The 21,611-nt window shown below is 34.2% G+C and overlaps 1 protein-coding gene across 23 annotated transcripts; it reads right to left on the bottom strand.

Moving 5' to 3' along the window:
• Nucleotides 1–4,487: 4,487 nt before the first annotated feature.
• On the bottom strand, nucleotides 4,488–17,538 carry LOC147394381 (increased DNA methylation 1-like). Of its 23 annotated transcripts, none has more exons than XM_086453616.1 (10): nucleotides 16,083–17,537; nucleotides 15,558–15,667; nucleotides 15,361–15,478; nucleotides 15,181–15,261; nucleotides 13,507–13,752; nucleotides 13,178–13,276; nucleotides 6,717–6,851; nucleotides 6,399–6,460; nucleotides 6,201–6,301; nucleotides 4,488–5,809 (listed from the first exon to the last, which is right to left on the bottom strand). In XM_086453616.1, the coding sequence occupies exons 4-10, from the start codon at nucleotides 15,220–15,222 to the stop codon at nucleotides 5,763–5,765; spliced, it is 732 nt and encodes a 243-aa protein (XP_086309742.1). In that variant the 5' UTR covers nucleotides 15,223–15,261; nucleotides 15,361–15,478; nucleotides 15,558–15,667; nucleotides 16,083–17,537; the 3' UTR covers nucleotides 4,488–5,762. The 23 variants fall into 23 exon arrangements, with proteins under 23 accessions (XP_086309742.1, XP_086309738.1, XP_086309739.1 ...); XM_086453612.1 differs by having other exon boundaries at nucleotides 15,334–15,667; nucleotides 16,083–16,173; nucleotides 17,038–17,537; XM_086453613.1 differs by lacking the exon at nucleotides 15,558–15,667 and having other exon boundaries at nucleotides 15,334–15,478; nucleotides 16,083–16,173; nucleotides 17,038–17,537.
• Between the last annotated feature and the right edge of the window lie 4,073 nt (nucleotides 17,539–21,611).

Genomic DNA, 21,611 nt, shown 5'->3' with positions numbered 1-21,611 from the left:
AGTAAATCTTCCTTTGAGGTAATGTTCTCTTGATAAGTCCATAACATGCATATACTTTACAAACACTTACTTTTAAAATGACTACATGTAAGAGTGTAGATCCCTATGGACCTATATTCAACCTTTAGAGTCAACAAAAATAGTCTAAAAATAGAAAAAATATCATGCATGTAGTCTTGATTCCTATATGGTGTGGTTCAAATCATGAACCTCGCCAAATAATCAAACTAACAAATAAAGTCTCCCTAAGGAGTATACAAAACTATTTTGAAGCTTTGAGACTCTAAATGATAAGATCTATGTAGGTTTTTATCAAAGTCCGAAGCTCACAAAAAATTCAACAAACAACATTTCTGTTTTAGCTTGTTCATAAATTTAAATCTTCCATTACATAAAACTACACTATAGTTCTTTTGTCTCTTAATTTTCTCTATAAGTTCCTTTATTTTCAAAGCAAAAAAAAAAAGTTTCCTAGTTACACCATTTGGTCATCTATTGGTAACCATCTTAGGATGAGATGGACAATGTACCTAACACCTTTCTTATCCCTCAACCAAAGTTCCTTACATTAAAATTCTAGGTAGATCATTTTCCCTTTATCTTTTGGATATGTGAGTCACTACAAGCCAAATTTTTTTTTATAAAACTTTTTCATGGTGTTTATTCAAGTCTTAATTGAATGGTGGAGACTCATAAACCCGTGTAAATGACCTCAAAGCTTCTCCAAAGGTTTCGAAGCCCTCATATCTACACACTTCTCCCAATAAAATTTTATTTTCCTTTCCATCACTTTAAAATTATAAATAGAAGAGAAAATCCTTTAATATATTTATCAAAATGTATCAAGACCAAGTAGTGACTTGTCACCAAAACCCAAAGTTGAAACCAAAGGTCTCTTGGAGAAAAAAATAAGACTAATGATAAACTGATGCTTTTGACATGGCATGTGAATAGAACCATAGACCTTTTCCTTGTGTATCTTGGAGAAAACGCTCTATGATTCTGTACATTTTCATGTTAAGAGTGATACTAAAAACACTAGTTTTAGAATGCAAATTTATCTCTACTCAACAAATAATGATTTTTAATTGACTAATGATAAATCTGTTGCACCTAATGTATAAATCTGAAGTAGAATTAGGTTATATTAAATCAGACAATAAGAAGAGTTGAAATGAATTTATGGGTTTGATTGAGTGACTAGGACAAGGAGAAGCCATTGTCTGTCTCTTTAAGATGATATCATTTCTAAACATTGGAGGATCCAAATAGTTCACACACATTAGCTCTAATGGTTAGCTTGATCAATGGTGGAGATGAATAAAGTAAAACATGACCAAACAAATTTTAGCAAAAGTGGGCCTATCACACGAGGCTTAAATCCAAAATTTTCACCTCCTTGTGCACATGGCATTCACACTCGCACTAAGGTTTTTCGATGGGTTAGCCTAAACACATTGGGTTGTAGTCCTATGGTGCCTTATGCCCCCATATGCATGTGGGTCTAGCTCACTCTCTTTCTCACCCATACTCAAGCAAGTAGGAGAGTAAGAATATTTATAAGTTGAGCACAAGTATTATATTTATTCGATGTGAGACTAAATATTTAGAGTTATCTTTACAACTCTTAAGAAAAAGCAAATCAAGGAATCTTTAACTATTCAACTATTACAAATAAGGAAAATGCATTTTTAACTAAGGTTTCACCAGAAATGGAAAAACTATACACCAACCACACTCAAGAAAAAAGATGGCCTTAAGTTCAAATCTTACCCCCAACAAAACCCAATAAATAATATTAACTAAGAATCCTATAACAATATCAACGAGACAAACATACACAGTCTATACGTGGTTGATGTGGCAAGCGCATTGAATCGTTCATCTCTTTCCTTGTGTATCCCGAAGACAAAGATCTATGGTTCGGTGCCCTTGCCACGCCAGCTGCATAAAGACCGCAAATGTTTTGATTGGTCGATTTATCATGATTCCCTTTAGAGTGCTGATTTTCTAACTCAACCAGACAGAATAACTCTAAAACTCATTGACGTGGCATGTGTAAGAGCAGTAGATTTTTCTCTCGTGATACACAACTGCACATGTTTATGGGGATGTGCAGTTGTGTATTTCGAGGAAAAAAATTATTCGGTTCTTGTACAAGCTAAGTCAGTGAGTTTTTGAGTTAGTTTGTCAGAGTTGAGTTAGAATGATACCACTTGTTTTTAATTAGCAAGTGATTGAAGAGAAAGGTAGTTCAAATCCAGCTAGCGAACTGAACTGCATGTATTTAAATCATCATTGTTTTCTCGCACAATAGATTTATTAATTCAATCTTGACTCTTTGCCTCTCTTCTTTTTCACCTTTTCCTTTGGAAAATACCTGCTTCATGAATTGATCAATCTAACGAATGGCTGAAATGAGAAGGTTAAACCCTAGGGATTTCCAAAAGTCATCATGGATCCATAAACCATGAAGACTCTTCTAGCCTTGAGTCTTGAGTCTTGAGTCTTGACACAATGATTCTAGCTTTAATTTAATTTCAACGCATCAGGGTCCCACCGGCCATTACAATATGAGTTCGTTCTTCTTTCTTCCACATTCAATCTAATTATAACTCATCAAAGATTAGACATCTCCACTCACTCTCCTATCTTTTATGAGTCTGTTTCAAAATGAAGAAAATTCATCTCCATTTCTTTCTTCATCTAATCAAACTTAATATTTTCTTCTACTTGATCATCATCATCATTCTACCCAAATCTTTATGTGATGATATAAGTAACAACGCCTGCAATGAGGGCCATAATTGTGAAACAATTACCTATCCTACCATTAGCAGAAATCCTCCACGTGCAGCGCCCGATGCAGTAGCAATGCCTCCTGCAGCATCAAGAAATGCTACAGGTGCAATGAATGTAACAGCAGACCCTCTTGCAACACCCAAGGCATTGGTAACCCCTCCTCTTCCATCTACAATCCCAGATGCACCACAGATCTCTCCTGCACATAGTACGTAAATCCATTAAACTTAGTTATCAAAGAAACCGTTTTGGGTCAGATTGATTGGGTATGATACTACAACATTTTTTATCTACAGCGACAGATTTTTCCACCGCTACAGGGTAATTTTTCCGCTGGTAAAAGCTATTGCGGCGATGAGCAGCGGAACCAAAGATCCGATGTGGTTGCCCCGGTCGCTAAATATAACAGTGGATAATCTTTTCCGCTGTTGCAGGTAGTACATTTAGCGGCGGATCTTAATATCCGCTGCAATAGGTCAATTTTTTAATTAATAGAATATAGTACATATAGCAACGGATCTTACTAGCCGCTGCAATATGTTGATTTTTTAATTAATAGAATATACTACCTATAGCAACGGATCTTAATATCTGCTGCAATAATCAGTTTTTTAATTAATAAAATATACTACATATAGCGGCGGATCTTGATATCCGCTGCAATAGATCAATCTTTAGAACATAGAATATAATACTTATAGAGGCACATAATATTATCCGCTACTGTAAGTTTTTTTTTTTTTCATATATATATATTATACATTTAACCTATGTCCTCCTGCCTACATACATTGAAAACTCAAAAAAAAAAGAGCATGCATAGAACAGAAAAGAGAAATGTAAAAGCCTTTAGTATAAAAAACTATATAGTGTTTTCCCGACCCATCACATGACAGTACTCCTTATGACATAAACAGCTCTCCTCCAAACCACTATCAAATGGGGAGGATGATGGCATTATTAGGTCGCTTTTGAAACAACTCTACAATTACTACTACTATTTCTATATCATGTTACCATTTTCATTACCACTACCACTATTGTGACATCTTATCATTATCTCAAGAAACACTTATTATTATAAGCTGGTCGTTTTAATCGAATAAAATGGTGCTTTCCCTATTTAAATATTACATAGGTTTTGTAGATCTTTAGTTTTGCAAGTTCAAACAATTTGGTGTTTTAACTCCACCTTGTTGTTGAAGATGGGCTTTGCTTTGGATTTCAGGGAGTTGCTGATTGAATTTTATCAAACAAGTAAAGGACAGAAGCCCAGGCAGATCATTATCTTTCGATATATTTACAGCTTTAATGGGTGACTTTTCAATTTTGTCTGTTTTTATCTCTGTGCTTTGTGCTAAATGGTTAACTTTGGATTCAATTGATATTTCATTTCTCTTTGTTTGGTCTGCAACTTATCATTTCTCTTTGATTGGTTTTCATTTTCGGCAATACTAGTGTTTCTGCAACTTGTCATTCAATAAATAAATAAATACTTGTATTTCGAAAATAAAGTTTGCATTTTGTAGATACAAGTGGAGATTATTGGGTATATCAAACTTTGAATTGTTTTCTTGCTGACTGTTGTATGTCTTTTCTATTCTATGCTTTCTGAGACAGAAACAGTTTCTGTAAACAAAACTGTTGGGATTTACATACTCTTCAAAGTCCTCATCATGTAAACAGCACCCATCGTACACTTCTTTGACCTGTCAAAGAAGCGAAATTTACAAGAATAAGTATCTGAAATCGAAGATTGATACTTCTTCAATCCAAATTGAAGACTAATGTAGCTAGAGTTCCATGAGCTGATGTAAATGAAAAAAAAAAAACACTCAATTATATCCATGAGCTGATGTAAATGTAAATAAATAAAAAAAACACTTGGCCTCAGCAAAGTGTTTTGTAAGCATATCCAATCATGTTCTTTCAGAGCAATTCTCAATCTCAGTGAATGTGATCTAGTTGAGTTAGAAAGCACCGCCCAAAGCAAGCACCCCTTATGACCTACTTAGATCTCGTCAGATCGAGATACATCCGCATCAACAGTTTGCAGAGTCACATTCCGAACCAATGACAGTAAAGGCGGACAGGGAGCAAAAGGTAAGGCCTGCACTCGACTAATAGGTTGAAGTCGCTAGATAGGGCGAAGGGGCTGCAAAAACGACATGACATACCGGCATTAAAATGGGAAATGATGAGAGAAGTAGTTGTCCCATCATGAATATCTCCTATGAAAAAAAAAATTGACTAAACAAGGAAAGCATAGCCATTCCAATTAATCACAATCTCTGGGCAGTCATAGTATGGAAAATAGTCTAGAAAATAATTCCTGTGATAATAAACAAATACCAAAAAATAAATAAGTAAGCCTTTAGGAAGAATCATGCTTATAGCTGGAAGTCTATCTAGTTGTGGCCCGAACCCATATGGTTGGTCTCTCCTAACTCCCTGATTATCCATCTTTCTTGCATGGAAGGAAGCATAATCAATAGGTGATAAGTGCCGAATTTTGGTCCTGAGGATTTTAAAATCCTCTGTTCTTCCAAACTTCAAAAATTCATCTTCTAGTTGTTCCTTTCTAACAGATGGACTAATTACACCCCACAAATGTTTACCTGGTGTAACCTGCAAAATGAAATTCGTAAGGTTTGTAATGACAGCAACTTCTAAAGAGTGGATACTTTTCATTTATGATTACATATAGAGTAATGGGTTCCCCATGGGAAAATGCTGGAATGACACAAAGGTGACAAAAATGATGTGGTGGTGCACTCATAATTGTAGACGCTTTTTATGTTTAGATACTAGGTGACATGAACCTCCTACAAAAGTACCTTTTCTTTGGATCCGGTGCTTCCAACCACATAGCAACCCATCAACTTGGCAAATTGTCCAACAAGCTGGCCAACTGCACCAAAGGCCGCTAACATGAACACTGAAAACTGACATCGGAGTTACTAATCCACATCACCAACTCTCTTTAACTCCATATTCCTAGCAGTGACTAATGGTAAATGAAAACAAAAAAAAATTAAAGGCTATCCAATTGTAGTGCATACAAGGGTGAGTTGGAAGGAAAACACTTCGTCAAACATTCAATGAGTTACCGATGAACAATTTCATTAGACCTTTAGCAGCTATTTTTTTCCTGAAGAGTTACTGTTTTAGTTATTCTTCTATTATCCAATTGTAGAGCATGGAAGCTATATACCTGTGAAATCAACAACAACCATAAAATTTGAGTTCAAATCCACTAGAGATATGGTCCAAAAAACTATATAGTGTTTTCCTGACCCATCAACGAAAAGTTGACCTTAAGCGTCTGTAGAGAAAATGTTGTAACATAAGCAGTGTGACACAACAACTTCATTCAATAAATCATTAAAAATAATTACCTTCATATGGTCCTTCCGAGCAGAAGATGGGCCTGTGTAACCTTTCTCCAATTTTTTCCTTATGAAGTCTTTCCAATTCTGCCACTGAGATCTGAAGTTTTCTGTTGGATTAAATGGATGAAATGTTATATAACCAGGAATAAAACAACTGATTACATCAGAAAGCTAAGTAAAGTGGCCCAAGCATTAATTGGTTACCCTATAAGTTCATGTTTGCCGTTGCTATTGAAATCAAAACACTGTATAACTAAGGGATTGTCCTGCATCAAACAAATATTTGTTAGGAAGCAAATAATATAAGCATAGAACACAAGGCACTATTTTGTTATCTACATTATGGTTGAAACACCAGGATAGTAAGATTCATGGTGTTGAAACTTGCAAGCATCCATATCAAGTTAGATTGAGAGTTACTTGACATTACAAAGTACAGAGACGTGTGGCATATTCTGTTCGCTATTGAACATGCTATCGAGGCACGTAAAGAATCGCAAAATAAAAAAGCAACAAACTTGCCTTGCTATCAATTTGCTGTGTAGTCCGGCATACTGGTTTCCAAGTCGGATTGATGTTGACATTCACCACTTCTGTCTTACAAATTGGGACAGAACCTCCATTCTCAACAATCCTAGATATTCTTAAGAAAGGGTTCTACAAAAAGAAAACAAAAATTGATTTTGAGACCTATATATACATGAGTATATATATATATATAAATCTCATGAAGGACATCATGATAAAGACGCATACACTTTAGAAAAGAGATCCTTGTTTTCCAAGTGAGAACAGTGGAATGTCATCACAAAAGCTTGCCTTGAAGCATTTATTTCCTCAGCATGGATGGTCAATTTCCATAAATTTTTCAGGCCACCATGCCCGTTCTTCCTTGAAGACTAGTGTCATACTCTGACAATGTTTGGATGTAGTCACAACTCACAAGATGTTAATTTTTATGGGCATAGATTTCATCCCAAAACAACAGTTTTGTAACATCAATTACATGCAATGTCATCACTGATATCCCAGTAATACCAAAGCAATTACCTCTGACAGAACACAATGTCTGCACACTGCTCGGACAAAAAAATTTCCATATTCACCAAACCCATGGGGTCATATGTAGATAAAAATTTAAACAAGAACCCATTTGTTTAATAATGAAGCATATTTAGATTGTATGGAAGTCTCTAGTGAGACTTGAGCCATCTGACAAAAGCCTACAATATGAGTAGGGGCTTAGTGCCACGATGCTATTTTTGGGATAATCAAGTTGTTCTTTTCATTTGGTCCTGATCTGAGACGGGAGTTTCTTGCAGTCACACAATAATGAGCATGTCGAACAATGTAGCAAACATGAGTGAGACAATGACACTTAAAACCACAAATTATTACTCTCGTTCATATGCTTTAGCACTAAAAGCATTAAAATAACTTTACACCACTGTAAAACACAAATTATTACTGTATAAAAGTACAATAGAAAAATTGTTAATCTGCAACCATCTGCAAATTATTACTATATAGGTGATGTGAGGAATCATATTAATTGCACCCTTTGCCCCTTGGACTTTTGACTACTAAAGGTTATTTTGGCAACCATTGACCTTCGACCTTTTGTCTTAAAGGGTTTCTTAAGCCCCCTTTCACTATCTATTTAAAGGGACTGATTCTCTCATTTGAACTCGAAACATCAATTGGACAATCGTTGCTTCTATGAGCCATATTGTCATATTTTGTCTGTATCATCGATATTTTGGTGTTGGAGAAGCAAGAATAGATTCAACAAATCTATCACAATTATCTCGCTTTTGGCAGTATTTTAGTCTTTACAAAGCTTTGTTGTTGTTGATGATGATGATAATGAATAAGATGTATCTTTAGGATTTTATTTAGTTCGTTTAAGAACATTCAAGATCATTAAGATTAGCACTCTGAAGAAGGTTTTTCCTAGTTTCCCTCAATAAAACTTGGCTTTAAAGGTGATCAAAGTTTATTCACGTTTTTGCCACAACTCTTCTGGTTGCACAACAAGGATGAAATCCCCCTGAGACTATATTCGTCTCACTTTTGTCACCATTATCATCTATTTCAATTTATTTGTCTCACCACACATGTAATAAACATAAAGTAAAATTAAAACTATGTCCTGCCTTACGGATTTTGTACAACAATCATGCCCTACACCAAAACTATTCTTTTCTAAGATCATTTGTTTTCCTTTGTCAACATCCCCCTCTTTGCAAAATCGATTAGTAGGTGTGCCATAAACTATTATACTTTCCATAATGGCCTTTCTAACCATTGAACAAAATAAATCTCGAGATTTATCTAAAGGTCCCTCTTTTAGAATACCAATTCACCAGTATTAACCATGATAGAATCAAAACCAATATCTTTCCTCTCCATTTCGATTAATGTCACCTCGGTCTTCTTCAAATCATTTCTAACAATCGAAATTTATAAGCACATTGTACATGGAAGTGTTCCTCTCCTTTCCATCACACACACATACACACAATCATCAGGCTATCTCCATAAATTTCAATTTCACAACCACATTGAGAATATCATTAAAAAATAAATTTATAAAATAATAATAAAAAGCTGTATAGCTTGTCAACCAACTATAAATTAGATTAAACATTGAAAAAAAATAAAAAATAAAAGTTCCCACTACCCCATAATAAAAGTTCACTAACTTCTCCTCTCTAGGTTATCAATAATCAGTTTAAAAATATAATTTGGATGTCATTATTTAGAAAAATTGTGACTTTCCATTACAAATCTAGGGTTTATGCCTAATAGCTTCTAGAACATTTGCATATTATTAACAAAAGAGTAGCTGAGATTCGAACTCGAAAGCTAATTGCAAATTTCTACATCGAAAAGCTAGGGTTTCAGCTTGAAAACATTTAGAACAATCGTAATTCAACATCAAAAGAGTACCTGAGATGCAAATCGAAATTGAAGAACTACACTAGTAATTAAGATCGAAAGGAGAAATTGAGATTGAGGAGAATTTGTGGCAGCTGAGGTTGAGGGTTCAAGTCCCTCTCCGCTCCTGGCAGTACAGGCCAAGTAGGGTGGCGAAACAATCCAGCGTCAACCCTCATGACAACAACCACAAAGCAGGTGCTATACAAAATGATGAAATCAGGGGCCGAACCAAGCCTCTATACGGAAGGGTCGACTGAAACTCCAAGTTTTAGGGATTTCAAAGAGATCAATGAGAAGAAGAAAAGTGAAAATGGCAGAGAGAAAATGACAGACTTTTGAAGCTTGGTTCTCTAAAATTACCAGGTGAAAATTTTGCGCCAAATCAATTGTGCAGCATTTCTTAAAATAGAGTATGCACTGTACAACTGTGGAACAAACAATCCGCTGTTATATTCAATTAAAAAAAATTTATGCGAGGGAACTCACTAAATCGAATTTTTTCTATAAAAAAAAATAGATTTTTTAGTGGCGGATATAATAATCCACTGCAATATTAAATTTTTTTAAAAAAATTGATAAAAGACGAACTCATTAACCGAATTTTTTACATTAAAAAAATAAATTTTTTAGTGACGATATAATAATCCACTGCCATATTCAATTAAAAAAAATCAAAATTTTTATAAAAAATTTCATTGTTTACTAACAGATATATTAATCCACTGTTATATTTAATTTAAAATAAATTGATAAAAAAGAACTCATTAATTGAACTTTCTATATTGAAAAAATTTGATTTTTTAGTGGCGGATCTATAAATCCGCTGCTATATTCAATTTTAAAAAAAAGGAACTCACTAAACTGAAACATTTTATATTTAAAAAAATTCATTTTGTAGTGACAGATATGGTAATCCGCTACTATATTCAATTGAAAATAAATTGATAAAGAGGAACTCATTAACCGAACTTTTTATATTAAAAAAAATTGATTTTTAGTGGTGGATCTGTTAATTCGCTGCTATATTCAATTTAAAATAAATTGATAAAGAGGAATTCATTAACCGAACTTTTTATATTAAAAAAATTGATTTTTTAGTGGCAGATCTATTAATCCGCTACTATATTCAATTAAAAAAAATTTGATAAGAAGAACTCACTAAACTTAACTTTTAATATAAAAGAAAATTGGTTTTTGTAGTGGCAGATATATTGTTCCACTGCTATATGAACTGAATAAATAGGAAACTTCTTAGAGTGAATGTTTTGCATTTGTCCGGGTCCCTATAGCAGCAGATACAATTATCCACTGCAAAAAAGTCTATATATAGTGTCGGATATAATGATCCGTTGTTATAAACCGCCGCTGTAAATCAAAAATGTTATAGTAATAATTTTTAGGTGTTTGATTGCATATTTTCCATTGTGATGTTTGAAGAGTGTGTTTTAATCTTCAATTGGGGTGTGATAAATGATTTTAGAAATTGGTGTGTAATAAGCAAAAGTTGGAGTGCTCATAGAAAACAATTCTTTTGAGGGCATTTCAGGTACGGGTGTCAATGGGTACCCAATTAACCAAAACCAATTAGTCGGTTTTGAGTCTACCAAAATGGACCCAATCATTTGTTATTTAGGTTCTGGGTAGCTATTTTAAAGACCTTATAGAATGGATATCGGACTAGTAAATTTATAATATTGTAATAAAATTAGTAGTCTAATTCAGTACTTACAAATAGATATTTAAATTAAATGTAGTTGATGTAAAATTAAATATAAAGAAAAATGTGGAGTTTTCTCTAAATGAACTTTCAGTCATTTTTTCATATTTTTTATACAATTTAAATGACTAATAAAAGGTTTATACAATAACTCTCAATTACTCGAGAGATTTTGGAGATAAACAGCAATTGCAAGGCATGAGACGACTTAAAAAGCACCTGATCATGACAAGTATTTGTAAGCTTACTTGGTTTATAAACTACTATAAAAGTTGATGATCTACGATTCTTCAACTTGTAAATTAGGGTTAGAAATTTTATAATGGGCTGGTTTTTTGTGACGATGATCTCCTCACCATAGAGACTATCCTCACAAAAAATCAGCCCATTTCGAATCTTCTAGCTCATAAAAGACAAAACACTTTATCCACAACTTTGTCCCTTGAACTCGACCATATGTATAAATAATGGTAAACTGAGTTAAATCTCTTTTGAGATGAGTTCACCCTTCTGAGAAAACTCGGTCTCATCCATGAAAGATACAAGACGTAAGGGTAGAGCCAAGATTTTCTTGTAGTGGGGGCAGACCATAGTTAATAGTATTGTTGAAGAGTTTGAAGATGAATGATTTGGAGAAGAATTCAAAGTATTTTGGTTAGAAATTGAAGAAAACAGGTAATTTCAAATTACTCTCTGAGAAAAGGTCCAAGTCAAGAGGCAATGAGATCTTTAAAAAATTGAAAGGGGGGTGAAAAAATTGGAGGGAGGTGAGGGAGTGGAGTGTGGGCAAATGGGGCATGTAATTAGTTGAAATTGGAGGTTTATAACCGTTCCTAAGCCAGTATGAAACGGTTTACTGAGCATCTCTAATCGAGACATCGTTAATGAATTTAAAAGGCTAGAAGGCGTTCTAGATCTCAGAGTTTGGAACGGTTAAAAACCGTTCCAAAACTCAGATTTTGGAACGGCTTAAAACCGTTCCAAATCTGTATTTAAATAAAAAAAAAACACATATCTTAGACATTGATTTAAAATCCGATGTCTATAAGAGTGATGTACTAAATCTGAGACTTTAGGCATCGATTACAAACCGATATCTAAACTTTTAAAAAAATTAAAAATTAAATTTGTTTTTTCTACGCACTTATTACCCGCGTCAAAATAGAAAACTCTATCACATTAATTTATACACAAAAAGAGTTACAATGAGTCATAGGTACAAGATTCTAGTGATGCTTGCATCTCGAGGAATTATCACATTATCCCTAATAGATTTGTATTGCTCTCCCCGATGAGAGTTTGCAAGATCAAAGACATCGGATAAGAATGTCAATATGGAATTGCAAGCCTTTCTGAAAGCAAGAATGAAAATAGAGAGTAAGTTAGATGGGAAAAATGCCAATATTTGGCCAAAATAATTGCGAAGAATATAATTATCCATGTCAATACAGCTTCCTCATTGAAAACTACTGGGTCTCTTCTTGCTTAGCATAGAGAATCACTAGATTGATATCTAATCCCTTTCTGTGGGTGTGCCTACTTTTGGGCAGAGGGCTATCTAAGCTCCTCAGTGTTACACTCACAGCATATTTGCAAGCCCAGCTTAGAGCCTCCATCATTTTAATATCCCAAGCACAACTACACTACAAGAACTTACAAGCTTAGATTAGATAGACATAACACTAACACCGAATTTCCAATTTTAAATGAGCATTAAAAAGAGGATATATTATCTGGTTTAAAGTTTTGTGTCACTCCTGAATGTTTCAGCCTAAACTTTCTGTTTTTTTGACATACAAGAATGCCACATTATTTAATCTCCAACAATCTTTACCTTTCAAAGAAAAAAGGAATGCCACATTAATATTGTTTTGAAATTCCAAATGTATCTCAATGTTTTCAAAACATTAAGGAACGTAATAGAAAAACATATGTACTCCCATTAAGTCATGGGTACTCGATAATAAATGAAGCATAAACAAACTACATAACTTCCAAGAATCATTAAGACAAATAAAAATATAATAAAAACTTTTCCTACATTACATATGTATCACATGCAATGTTTTGATGTACATATGCTTCCTCCAGAATGTTTAGAAACATTTGTAATGTGTATTAATAAAGGCAAGTGTGATTATTAATTCTAGCTTTCATTTTAAACATTTAAAAATAGTTTGATTTATTCATCTATAAATAAAACTAGTTTATTCGATTTAAAGCCAATGTTTTCATACATTTCGATTGAACCAGGATTTATGCATGCCATGAGGAATGCCTCAAGAAAATTCACTCAAACATAAAAGTCTCATATTCAAAATACCTCTTCAATAGCATTTAAAAGATGTCGGCACATTCCCTGGTGACGATGCTCGATGTGAGTTGCAACAAGAGGCATCTCTGCAGTTGTGATTCCATGCACCTTGCACAAAAACCAAAGATGAACTCACAAATTTTGGTGACGGTAATCATAGATTACTACCAAGGAATAAATGCGAAAGAAGCTACAATTGCAACAAGTATAATATTGCACATTTAAGTGGAAATGATGTGGAATAGCCCAGAAAAGAATATGCAAACAACGTAAAAAAAAAATATGCACTTTGTCAAACAAATTAAGGAAATGGACAAATAATAATACAGAAGAAATACACGCACCCAATTGTATAAGACATGTGGTATCATGTCTATGCCTGTTCTTGTATCCAACATTGAGAGAAAGCATTCCTCCACAATACCAAGAGCAACAACCAATTTTGAATTGCATTCAGCCATAAGTGCAAATCTTTGTGCAGAACAAACTTTTTGGTCACCACGGATACATTTAAGAAGGGTCCATGAAAAACCATCAGCAATATGGTTTGACATGCCAGCATGAGCATGAAGACCAGAGTAAACCTGCATGCAACAATGAATTGAACTCTTTAAAACAAGAACAACCAACAATCAGCAAAAAAAAAATGACAGAAACCCATAGATATTTTGGGCAACATGAAAAAAATGCAAAGCAAGAATAGGGACATGAATTAGCAGATAAGTGTGCCCAAACTGTAATGCAGACTTATTAGCCTATAATCACTAAACAGACCACATGTACCCCTCTATTTTTCCCAATTGTGTGTGTGTGTGTGCATGTATGTGCATCCATCTCAGTATTGCCGAGGACCCAGAGATGATTCATGTGTGTTTCGTGATTCAAACTGGATAACTTTTCCTTCCATATCGTCTGGATCACCCTGATTTTTCCATCACATCTTGATTTTTTATTTTTATTTTTTGAATGTTTTATGTGGCATTTAGTGAATTCCTCCCTTTCTGTGGTTAAGACATACAATTGTCACAACAAACAGCAGAGGGACCAATTCCCAATTAAAATTCAATAAACATAGAATATTAAGACAGTAAATACTAAAGTAGAGATCACGTTGGAGAAATATAAACTTCTCATCAAAATGCAACCTTGTGTATCAAGGATTGTCTTGCTCAAGTGCAGCAGCCTCTGATATTTCAGAATTTGCTTCACAATGCAGCTCATAGTCAAGGACAGCTCCTTCTCTATCAAGTGTGATGTGATTCTCTGTTGATACATAATTTTCAAGACAAATAAATTACTCATGGTTTACCTATAAAATAGAGAGAAGGAGAGAGATGAAGATAACCCACCGTGCATAACCTATAATCCAAAAACCAATACTACAAGACAACTAAATTACTCAAATAACTATTGTCTATTGCATTGATAGAAGCTTGAATAGTGCTAGAGATCTAAATATGTTTGTAGGCTCAAGCTTGCTAATTCAACCTGACAATTAGACTCTAATAAGAAACATAAATCTTTCTGACAAAATGACAATGTGTTATGTTTTCAAGAACTTTCACCTCAAAAATTCTTGCAACAAACCCTTTGAAGCAATTGATCCAATAATAAGAAGCTTAGATATATTAATTTTCAAAAAAGAATCAACCAACAAGTTGGCAAAGAAAACGTATCCAGTGCCTATTTCTTTGTTGTTTAGGTTGAGACTTAGGGAGGCCTAAAGGGAAAAAACAAACAAACGATAGCCAACTAAATATGCTTTTGGTCATCAGCAAAGACCAGTGAAAACAAATAAATCAAAGCTAATTCCAAATCCTAACAGAAAATTATCTCTTGGGATAATAACCTCAAAATTTGACAAGGACGTATCTCTGTCAACAGGCAGCAAAATAACCTTGAAATGAAAGGATGAATGTAAAGAAACCAACTGCTTACCCTATAGTGTCAACGCCTTGTTCTGGGCTTGCAGTGGAATTCGGCTAATAGTGCTATATGATTAGAGGACCAACCTGGGGATGGGAGTGCTGTATCTTTCCTTGAGCTCTCCTCATCCAAGAGTTCTAATAAGGATTCCACTGTTAAAGAGTCCGCTGAAACCAAAAGTTGATCCATTAGAATGCTCTCTTACAAAAATATGAAGAATAGCTACAAGCCAAGCCTACCTATGTAAAATATGTAATCAACGGTACCAATAAAATCTCTAGTGCAATTTGTAAATAAGGGTTCATTTGTTGTCGAATCCATTCTCCTTCGTTGTTGCTCTAAACCACGACCAACACCCATTCTAAAGGATGAATAAGCACTGACCTATAAAACAAATGAAGTCTCAAAATTAGCAAAAGTTCTCAAATTTTCACGCCAAGCAAATATTGGAAAATATGTTTACCAATGGAAGCTGATGAACTTGCTAGTAGGCCGCAAAATTCCTAGGGGTCCATTACTAAATCTGGATGCATTGGATCGACCTTACCCCTTGAAATAAGTGCATGAGGAGCACTGCAATCAAGTCTCCTCAATCATAGTAAGAAGGGGAAAAAAAGGAGCTGCTAGTGGCAGCCCAACTTTTAATAGTTACTCCCCATTTTCTTAAATTATTATCACCCCCCAATTAAAGATTAAAACACAATATTCAAACATTGCAAAGGTTTGGCTCAACTTATTATCTCAACATTATAACACATTCAAACAATTTCAATAGTTGTTTACAATTAGGATTAAGCCCATATAAAATCAATACTCAAATATAGAAATCTAACAAAACAAATGAGAGAGCTTCTAATGGCACCCCAACTTTTACTTGTCCTCAACCATTCATTTATTTTCTATATTTTTAATTGGGGTGTAATAAGTTAAAAAATTATTAGATGAATTCTGTATTCCATGTGAACTGGATATCATAACAAAACCATACCTTCCAAGAATAGAATTAAAATCCCCACAAACTACCATTGGAATGCCTGCACTAACATCATTTTTTCTAATCCTTTCAAGAGAGTATGGCCCTGATACAATAAAAAGGAAATATCTAAGGATGCATATTTAAGTTGAAATATAAGATCCAGAAGAAAATATGTACTTCACAGTAGAAAATGTTCAGCTTGCCAGAGCTTAACATCCTTGAGATCTTGATGAACATTTACATGTGTATTCGCCTAAAATATAATGCCGCAAGGAAAATATCAGAAATGGTTACACCATGAAATTATACTGCATATGTTGATATTATCTAATACTATCCTGAACACACACGAGATCCTACCCTTTGCAGCCCAAATACACTTGTATCCCTAACTAATGACAGAAAAACTAGAACTATATGTTTCCAAATAGTACATCCGGTGCTTCAAATACTTATTAACAATCGTATGGCCACTTACAGAAATCTATAGCTCTGAAAATATAGATTCGATATATCTTAATCCCTTGTAATATCTAAAAGATAAACTTCTTATATAAATTGGGATATCGATGTCAAGAGAAAACCTAATAGTTAATAAGAAAATAATCCATTTTCAGAGATGAAACTATAGGTTTACGAAATAGTTCCAATCAAATTATCACTCAAAGAACTACTACAAATCCAGAGAACCACAGCATCAATAGATAAATCCTAATTTCAGATTCTATAGTAATTGAAGAATACATAACCAAAAGCCTTACAAAAACTAATAGATGTGGATTGAAGTCACACAAAAAACACATAAATAACTGCATTCATCAATATCTCAAGCATCTCAAGCATTTAAGATCTAAACTATAAAAAAATACACAAGAACAACAAATTTCATCGAATCTGACTATTAAAACCTCAGATTTCTCACAGAAACACTTAAATCTGATAACCCCTAATAAAAAATGCAACTAACTTAACCAACTGTGCTTAGAGGTTTCAAAGAGCTCATAAGCTCTCATTAATGGCAACTACAGCTCAAAACCTAGAAACAAACTCATTCCAATCCAACTGAGAGAGAGAGAGAGATATGAGATCAAGAGGTTGATCAAGGGAGAGACTGAGAGGTCGATTGAAGGAGCGACTGAGAGAGAGAGATGAGATCGAGAGGAGATCGAAAGGTTGATTGAGGGAACGACTGTGAGAGAGAGAGGGAGAGAGAGATTCGTTCCCATATAATGAAACGGGAATTGGGACATTTAAAATCCAATTAAAACGGTTTTAATAAATAAAACGGTTTAAACCCATTTTTAATTAGAAACGGATAAAATCTGTCTTATAATTTGATTCCTGATTCACTATTTTCTTGTAGTGGCCACCAAGTCATTGTGCCACCCCAGCACCGCTCTTGAAACTATCATTTGTGAGTCTATTTCAAAATGAAGTTTCAACTCCATGTTTTTTGTTCATCTCATTGAACTTAATGTCTTCTACTACTTCATTGTTAACTTTATAATTATCCACCGATATCTTTTATGTCAACATATGTAAGGAACACAATTTGCAATTTAGCCCCAAAAGTGTCAAGAAATTAACCCTACTGTCCTAAATGCAGCACCAAACAATAATAATGCGAAGAATGTAACAGCACACCCTACGGCATCATCAGCCCTTCCTCTTCCATCCACAGTAGCGGATGCAACATCGATCCCTCGCCCTCATAGTAAGTAAATTCCTTAAATTTAGCCAGCAAAGAAACAACTATGGTTCTGATTAATTGGGTATATATGAAAAATCGATTTTCTTTAGAAAATGTAATTTTAAGGCTGTTGATTGCTTATAATATATATATATATAGGGTAATGTTCAGCACCCTAAGTTTTACCACACACTTTAACAAACGTTTTTTGTCCTACATGGGTTAGAAGTTTTGGAATGAGCTGATTTTTGGTGAGGATGATCTCTATGATTAGAAGATCATCCTCCCCAAAAATCAGCCCATTCCGAAATGTTTAGCCCCATGTTTACATGTTGAAAAATCGTGGACCGTCCATTTTTTGTATATCAATTTTGATGGGGATAGAAGTTTTGGAATGAGCTGATTTTTGGTGAGGATGATCTCCTCACCATAGAGATCATCCTCACCAAAAATCAGCTCATTCCGAAACTTCTAACCCATGTAAGACAAAACGCGTTTGTTAAAGTGTGTGGTAAAACTAAGGGTGGCGAATATATATAGGGTCCCGTTCGCCACCCTTAGTTTTACCACACACTTTAACAAACGCGTTTTGTCTTACATGGGTTAGAAGTTTCGGAATGAGCTGATTTTTGGTGAGGATGATCTCTATGGTGAGGAGATCATCCTCACCAAAAATCAGCTCATTCCAAAACTTCTAACCCCATCAAAATTGATATACAAAAAATGGACGGTCCACGATTTTTCAACGTGTAAACATGGGGCTAAACATTTCGGAATGGGCTGATTTTTGGGGAGGATGATCTTCTAATCATAGAGATCATCCTCACCAAAAATCAGCTCATTCCAAAACTTCTAACCCATGTAGGACAAAAAATGTTTGTTAAAGTGTGTGGTAAAACTTAGGGTGCTGAACATTTCCCATAAATATATATATATATATATATATATATATATATATATATATATATATATATATATATATATATGGGTCCCGTTCAGCAACAAACATTTTGACAAACATTTTGGCAAAACATTTTTCAAAACATGGGTTAGAGGTTTTGGAATGGGCTGATTTTTGGTGAGGATGATCTCTACGGTGAGGAGATCATCCTCACCAAAACTCAGCCCATTCCAAAACTTCTAGCCCCAGTTTACAAGTTGAAAAATCGTGGACCGTCCATTTTTTATAAACCATTTTTGATGGGGTTAGAAGTTTTGGAATGGGCTGATTTTTGGTGATGATGATCTCCTCACCGTAGAGATCATCCTCACCAAAAATCAGCCCATTCCAAAACCTCTAACCCATGTTTTGAAAAATGTTTTGCCAAAATGTTTGTCAAAATGTTTGTTGCTGAACATTTCCCTATATATATGGGTCCCGTTCAGCACCCTAAGCTTTACCACACACTTTAACAAACGTGTTTTGTCTTACATGGGTTAGAAGTTTTGGAATGGGCTGATTTTTGGTGAGGATGATCTCTATGGTGGGGAGATCATCCTCACCAAAAATCAGCTCATTCCAAAACTTCTAACCCTATCAAAAATGGTTTCCAAAAAATGGACGGTCCACGATTTTTCAACGTGTAAACATGGGGCTAAACATTTCAGAATTGGCTGATTTTTGGTGAGGATGATCTTTTAATCATAGAGATCATCCTCACCAAAATCAGCCCATTCAAAAACTTCTAACCCATGTAGGACAAAAAACATTTGTTAAAGTGTGTGGTAAAACTTAGGGTGCTGAACATTTCCCTATATATATATATGGGAAATGTTCAGCAACAAACATTTTGACAAACATTTTGGCAAAACATTTTTCAAAATATGGGTTAGAGGTTTTGGAATGGGCTGATTTTTGGTGAGGATGATGTCTACGGAGAGGAGATCATCATCACCAAAAATCAGCCCATTCTAAAACTTCTAACCCATAAAAAATGATTTACAAAAAATGGACGGTCCACAATTTTTCAACTTGTAAACATGGGGCTAGAAGTTTTGGAATGAGCTGATTTTTGATGAGGATGATCTCCTCACCGTAGAGATCATCCTCACCAAAAATCAGCCCATTCCAAAACTTATAACCCATGTTTTGAAAAATGTTTTGCCAAAATGTTTGTCAAAATGTTTGTTGCTGAAAGGGACCCTATATATATATATATATATATATATATATATATATTCCTTGAAATTTAATTTTTTTCACCTTTGACCATTTTCCATCCTTATTGGAGAAATGGATTCTCATCCCAGCCACTAATATGATCTAAGACGCATCTTACTTATGGTATGTTTAATTTAATGGACAGCCTAAAACGTTATGTAAATTACAAAAATATCTTTTACTACGGTTAACTTCAAACTCACCTTAATTATAATTTTAAATTATAAAAAAAACTTTATACCATATTAAATCACCAGCTAGAGTTTCTCATGGCGGGCATCCTCTTTGGGGTTAATGGGTGTAAAAGTGAAAATACAGTAAAGTTGAAAGTTGTCTATAGAGATGTTCTATATGAAATAAGGATTGAGACAAAGATAGGCCTCGAGATACATTCTTTAGAGAAATTTTTTAATCGTATATTAAATCCTAATTTTTTACTACATATGCATTTGTTAGTGCAGCCTACTTGCAGATACAATAATGGGAAATGCATGGCCTAACATAAATTCTAATTTAATGTGATATAACCCAAATCTGGCACATTTTATTAGTGGGCCTAAAGCATGATGGGCGTAGCCCTTATTAGTGGATCTAGCAATATATGTGATTGTGTAACCCCCTAAAGAAAAATGAACGGGTGTGATTGGAATTTTGGAACCACAACTGATAGGAATCTAGATAGAAATCGAAGTCATAGATAGTTTTTCTTTTAGTTAAATTGTTACTTGAGCAAAATAAAAGATAAATCCATATAACTTGGAATTTAGAGTTTTCATTTTGTTTTTTATGATATATGATTGATATATAAATATTATATATGGTGAATACCTAGTAGAAGTCAGATATTTATCTGCTCTGGTTCTGGCACAATCTTCTCTTGTATGAGAGACGAAAAAAATTAATTAGAACTGTTGTATATAATTAGTCTTTGTTTTGATTATGTTGAAATGCAAACTAGATTTGATATGTCGATATGCTTCCAACAACAAATTGAAGAGGTCTACAACTTAGGATGTGATGAATTTAGCAACTTCATCATCATGGTAGAAGCATCCAAAATGTTGAGTTTTGGACAAAGGCACCAAAGGAAAATAGATGGCTTGAATAGAGAAAGTATCAAAGGGAAGCATAAAAGGGAATTTGATCAGTCTTCCTCTTTGTGAGGAGGACAACTAAGTTTCAATTGCCATTCTTAGTGATCCTACCACCATGAACCTGGATGGTAGCTTTTTCTTCAAGTCTTTCTTGGAAAGACCTTTTCAACGTAGGAACTTTGTACGAAGAGAGAATCCTAGAGGTCTTCTTGGAAATAAGAAATATTGGTTCAATTTTAATACTATAAAAGGTGATTGAATCTGAAGCTATACATTGGGAGAATGTTGGAAAATAATTAAGATAGAGGAAGACAATAACTTCTAGGCTCGAAAAGATTCGATCTCTTTTAGACAAATATTCTCCCCGACTGGTTGAACCAAAGTACACAAGGGATCGACGAACAAATGCCTTCAGGATACAAAGAAGCCTTACACTCAATATACTAAATCAAATTATGTACGATCTGATTTAGCCTAGAACACTCGGAAAAATAACAAACTGATGATGCCTAGATCTTAAGCTTAGAGAAAGGAGAATACAGAATTTTTCAGTGAAGAAATCTGAATTCTGGTTGGCTTTTTATGGCCATTTCTGT

Source organism: Akebia trifoliata, chromosome 9 (genome assembly GCF_017979445.1).
Source record: "Akebia trifoliata isolate Shusen 1 chromosome 9, ASM1797944v1, whole genome shotgun sequence".
NCBI lineage: Eukaryota > Viridiplantae > Streptophyta > Magnoliopsida > Ranunculales > Lardizabalaceae > Akebia > Akebia trifoliata.
This window is presented reverse-complemented; position numbering and strand designations above follow the sequence as displayed.